The 5,520-nt window shown below is 35.8% G+C and overlaps 1 protein-coding gene across 1 annotated transcript; it reads right to left on the bottom strand.

Moving 5' to 3' along the window:
* Positions 1-681: 681 nt before the first annotated feature.
* Positions 682-2,068, bottom strand: LOC127654600 (ladderlectin-like). The gene is made up of 5 exons (XM_052141816.1): positions 2,008-2,068; positions 1,672-1,757; positions 1,367-1,489; positions 1,057-1,162; positions 682-889 (listed from the first exon to the last, which is right to left on the bottom strand). Exons 1-5 carry the CDS (start codon positions 2,066-2,068, stop codon positions 822-824), a joined length of 444 nt encoding a protein of 147 aa, XP_051997776.1. The 3' UTR covers positions 682-821.
* Positions 2,069-5,520: the final 3,452 nt, after the last annotated feature.

Below are 5,520 nucleotides of genomic sequence, written 5' to 3'. Positions count from 1 at the left end.
AACTACAGCCATGGAAGCTGGAGGGAAAAAAAAAAAAAAACACAAATCCTGGAAGGGACCACCCACGATCATGATGCACTCGGTGTGACAGACTTCCTTCACAGTCAAACAACGCATCTAATATCGGAAAGTTGGTTCCAAACGTAAAACCAAGTTTCTGAACTTCTCAGCTTTTAACCAAATAGTGATTCCCAATGCTTCATGGGATTGTAATTCGTGCCCCCATGAAAGATGCAAGTGCACGGTGTTGTACCTTTGTTGGTCCGATGTTCAAATACTTTTTGCAATGTTGCGATTCCTCAAAAGCTGGTTGGTTCGTTCGTGGCTAAGAACCTACCAAAGGATTTGTTTTTATGGAAAGGTCAACACTCCCAGAACGGACACAGCTGAAAGTGGGCAGGCACGGTTTTGCTTTGTTGAGATCACTTGTCAGGACTGCATACAGACAAGTGTCTCTCGTTCTGAACTTTTTGATTTTCCACTGGCATATGAAACTAGCTCAAATGTACTATAGCATGCATAAATTCCCATTTCCCCTTTAAGTGGGTTCATGATCAAGTGGAGTGTGGTCATGTTAACGGTCACCTACTCCATGCTTTAACATTGCATTAAATACATTTTGGGGATTAAACTTCAAAAGAAACAGGGTTTGATTCAATGTTTTTATTGATTTGATGGTTTCAAAAGACGTTTAATACAATTCAGAAGAGAAGATACATTTCAATTCATAATGAATCCGAAAGAGATTGGAGATGGCAAAATCAGAATACATTTACATGCCTGGAGGACAAAAAGTACCTCTGAAGCACAATTTCATCTGATCACACGCGTTTAGCACAAATATAGCCCATTGGAGTTGAAAAGGGTAGATCGTTCCAGCAACGTTTATCTGTTGGTAAGATGAATATCACCATTAGGTCTCAACCAAAATGGGGTACACCCATATATCAGACATAGAACATGAAATGTTGAACTTCAGACAACAAATGAATCATATTATAGGACATTATAGTATTGTGAATAGTCAGGATTCAAGGAACCAAACTGTATGCTTACTGGTCCAGTTTATCTCCAAGCAGTTCTCAGTACCCCCACTAGGCTCATTAGAGCACCAGTTGGTGTAGTCAAAGGTGGTCCCATCACTCCACAACCATTGTCCATCCTAATGTGTGTAGAATGATTAAGTGTACCATTTTACAGATTTCATTCAGAGGGTTATTCGGTCACGAACACATTCAAAGTAGTGTCCATTTAATAATCTTCATTAGAACCTTAGTTTAGCATACATTTCAGTCTGTCTGATAAACAAGTCTTGTTAGGAATCACAAAACGGTTTGTCATCTCTTGTAAAAGCAGAATTACTTACCTTTACCCCATCATGACCACCAACCCAACAACGTGCAGAAACAGGCATCAGACTGAGCAGAAATTCGTTTTCCACTTGACTTCGCACAGGTGCAAGATTTGCGTCAAGGCTTTGACAGTTTTTCTAAAGACACATTCAGTTAATGCAAAATCTAATATTCTAGCAGAAGGCACAAATATTTCATTTTCAATAAATCCTAATAGACATTTTAAACAGGGAACGGTCCTGAATATTCCTGCATTTATTAGCAAACAAGGATTTTTATTCAAATGATCAACTTCATATTGCTGCAACCAACAAGTCACCTCAGCTGTGATCCAGTCAACTTGCGGAGAGAAGAATTTGTAGCATTTCTCGCCAAAAGGCGTCCATCCAAAGGGGCAGTCTTCAACTACACAGTAAAAACACACTTTGTTGCTCTTGTAATATTCACAGCCAAGATGTTGTCCAGAATGAGTTTTGCATGAACTTGACATGTGTTTATTGTGGAAAACACTGCAATGTTTTGTTGCACATAACTACATGCAAGACAGTCACCAATCATTGCCACAGGACCAAATACATGTGTAAAAGTTAATTGATTTTAGTTAGCTTTGAAAAAATAAAGGACATTTTGTATTGCTAAATAAATGTCTTGTTACCTTCTGTATTCCCCAGAGAAAATGTACTGAAGAGAAGCAGAAGAGTTATAATCACTTCCATGATTAATCTGAAAACAAGCAGGACAAGTAATATATATCTGGACTCATACAGCACACTGGAGACTATCAGAAAATATTCTAGAAAACCAACAAAACTACTTTGAGCAAAGTTCTTAAGTATGACACTTACCTGATTTTTCAGAGTACAGCCTTCAGAAGTTCAAGACTGTGTGAAGCTATAAATGCACAAAGCAAACATAAACGTAACAAGACAACCAATGAATGACCAGAACTACTAACATGAGAACCAATGGCAGGACTGAACTAATAAACAGGTTAACAAGACAAAAACACATGAACCAATGACAAGACAGGACGGATGAAACACATGAACTGAACATGATCTTCAAAATAAAAGACATGAAATTAAAACACATCAATGTGACAGTTGCCCATTATGCAAGACAATGAGAGTAAGCATTCATTTTTATTTCATGGGGAAAGTGGTTAATTTAGGGATTTTTTAGGCCATTTTCTACTTTGTTGAAGTTGAGAAAATGTCACATGAATGTATATTTTACATAAAAAAATAATCTGCAACTCTTCAGATTACAACAGTCTCAAAAGTTATTTAAGACGCAACAGCAGCATTCACATTTATTTAAATAGCACAAAGAATTGTTCATTTATATGTGCATTTAGTCACAGATAGTACAGCTAGAAAAAACATTTAAAGCAAAAAATAGAGGTTACAGTGAGGCACTTACAATGTTAGTTTTTGGGAACAATATTTGAAGGATTTAAAGGCAGAAATGTTTTTCTTATATTTGTATAAATGTACTTACAATAATAGGTTAGTAAGTGACTTTATCACACTAAAATCCATTTATCGTGCATATTGTTTGTCTTGTGGCTATACTTTTTAAATAGAGAGTATTTTTAATGTTTCTGGATTGGCGGATATACAATGCATTCAGAAAGTATTCAGACCCTTCATTTGTTTCACATTTTGTTATTCACCTGAGCTAAATTTCAAGTGTCATATCAAAGGGTCTGAATAATTGTCAATGTGATATTTCAGTTTTTTATTTTAATAAATTTGCAAAGTTATCAAAAATCTGTTTTTTGATTTTTCATTATGGGGTATTGAGTGTAGATTGATGTGAAAAAATTATAATTTGATGCATTTTAGCATAAGGCTGCAACATATTAAAATGTGAAAAAATGAAGGGGTCTGAATATTTCTGAATTCTGCACTGTATCTGGTTTTCTGATAGAAATTTCCTTCTACTCAATTCTGACAAAACAGAGGTACTAATTATTGGACAAAAAAAACCTCACAAAATAAGCAGCTGAAATATAATTTGACTCTCGATGGATGTATTGTTACATTATCTTATATTTGATACCATTCTGTCCCTTGAAAATAAAATGTCCAATGTTTGCAGAACAGCATTCTTCCACGTAAGAAATATTGCTAAATTACAGCACATGCTCTCTGTTGCTGATGCCGAAAAACTAATTAATGCGTTCATGATCTCAAGACTAGATTAGTGTAATGCAGTATTAGGAGGATGTCCAGCAAGGTCAATAAATAAACTTCAATTGGTTCAAAATGCAGCAGCCAGAGTGCTAACGAGAACCAAGAAATATGATCATATTAGCCCCATTTTATCATTGTAACATTGGCTACCTGTTAAATTTCATATTCATTTTTAAATTCTCTTAACTACATACAAAGCTTTGAATGATCCAGCTCTGCAGTACTTAAGTAACCTTCTACCACATTATATTCCATCACGGTCATTACGATCGCAAAATTCTGGCCGGTTAATTGTTCCTAGAATATAAAAATCCACAAAAGGTGGTAGATCCTTTTAATATTTGGCTCCTAACCTATGGAACAGTCTCCCTAACACTGTTCAAGATGCAGACACACTCCCTCAGTCTAGACTAAAGACTCATCTATTTAGCTAGGCATACACCTAATTTATCCTTCAACCCACAATTAGACTGCTTTAGTTTAGTCTGCTGGAACTAGAAACCAGAAACACCGATCATGATCTATAACTATGCAATAAATTGAATTGCATCTATGCTTATATTATTTAATTTTTTTCCCTGTCTCAACCTCGGAACTCCAATCCTGAGGTCACCAAATTTGGCTGTTTCCAGCTCCATTCCTGCTTCCTGTTGGACTCCACTGCTACATGTCGCTGTGTGATGATGGCTAATAGCAGCCGGTGCCAGCCAAATGAACTGATGCCAACTCCAACCATAAGACATCGGATACTTCATATGCCACTGCCTGAACCTTGGATTTAGGATGGACTCACTGAAATTACCGGCCAGGTTGATCTACGATGCACCTCACTGATCTCTGTATGTGCATCACCTCGGCCTATTGATGGACTATGCTCTTGAAATGGAATACATAGACTATCAATCACCAACAAAAGCCCTTCATCAGCCAATAAACATGGACAATTTCATCTATATGAACTTCTGCAGTTAATCTAGGATGGACTTCAAAGACATTAGTCATTAAACTTACAGTTCATACAAAATCTTTGTTTAAACACTGGCCCTTAACACTTAGTTTAATCATTTTAAACCATGACTTGCACTACATTTACATTTATGCATTTGGCAGATGCTTTTATCCAAAGCGACTTACAGTGCACTTATTACAGGGACAATTCCCCTGGAGCAACCTGGAGTTAAGTGCCTCACTCAAGGTCAAAATGGAGGTGGCTGTGGGGATCAAACCAGCGACCTTCTGATTACCAGTTATGTGCTTTAGCCCACTACAACTCCCAAGGTTATTTTTCTCCATTAACAAACATCTTATGGAGTTTTGTGTTCCTTGCCACAGTCGCCTTCGGCTTGCTCACTGGGGTTATAAATACAATTATTATTTAATTACTTATTTTTTACATGATTAACAATCGTATTTTATCTAATTACACAATGATGACTCATCAACATTATAGACATTACAGTTTTATTTTCTGTTAATACCTAATCTTCTGTAAAGCTGCTTTGAAACAATGTGTGTTGTGAAAGGCTAATACAACTAAAATTGAATTGAATTGAATTGAAAGTTATATATTGTCAAAATTGCAGAAATTGTGCACAGATTTTTATAGCTACCAAAATATAGAGGAATTGGCTGCCTTTAAACAGGGGCTTAGCTTTCATTTCAAATAGCAAACCATGATAGAGACATAAACACAGACATTGACAGTAAGTGTTGTCTCTCCATTTTATCAAATGCAATTAGATTTATAGCAATTTAGACATTTTGAAAGTGGAAATATTTGTTTAATTTAACTGTTGCTTTGGAATGATGTGGAAATTGCATTACATTTTAAGATTGCTGAAAGAGAGAGCAAAATAAAAATTTTCAGATGGTATGCACAGTAATATTGTTATACAGTTTAATTTGTTTATACAACCACTGCTGCTAGTATTATATGATTAATCACTCATCAGATGTGAACTTTAATGTTC

This window comes from Xyrauchen texanus, chromosome 14 (assembly GCF_025860055.1).
Source record: "Xyrauchen texanus isolate HMW12.3.18 chromosome 14, RBS_HiC_50CHRs, whole genome shotgun sequence".
Taxonomy (NCBI): Eukaryota; Metazoa; Chordata; class Actinopteri; order Cypriniformes; family Catostomidae; genus Xyrauchen; species Xyrauchen texanus.
This window is presented reverse-complemented; position numbering and strand designations above follow the sequence as displayed.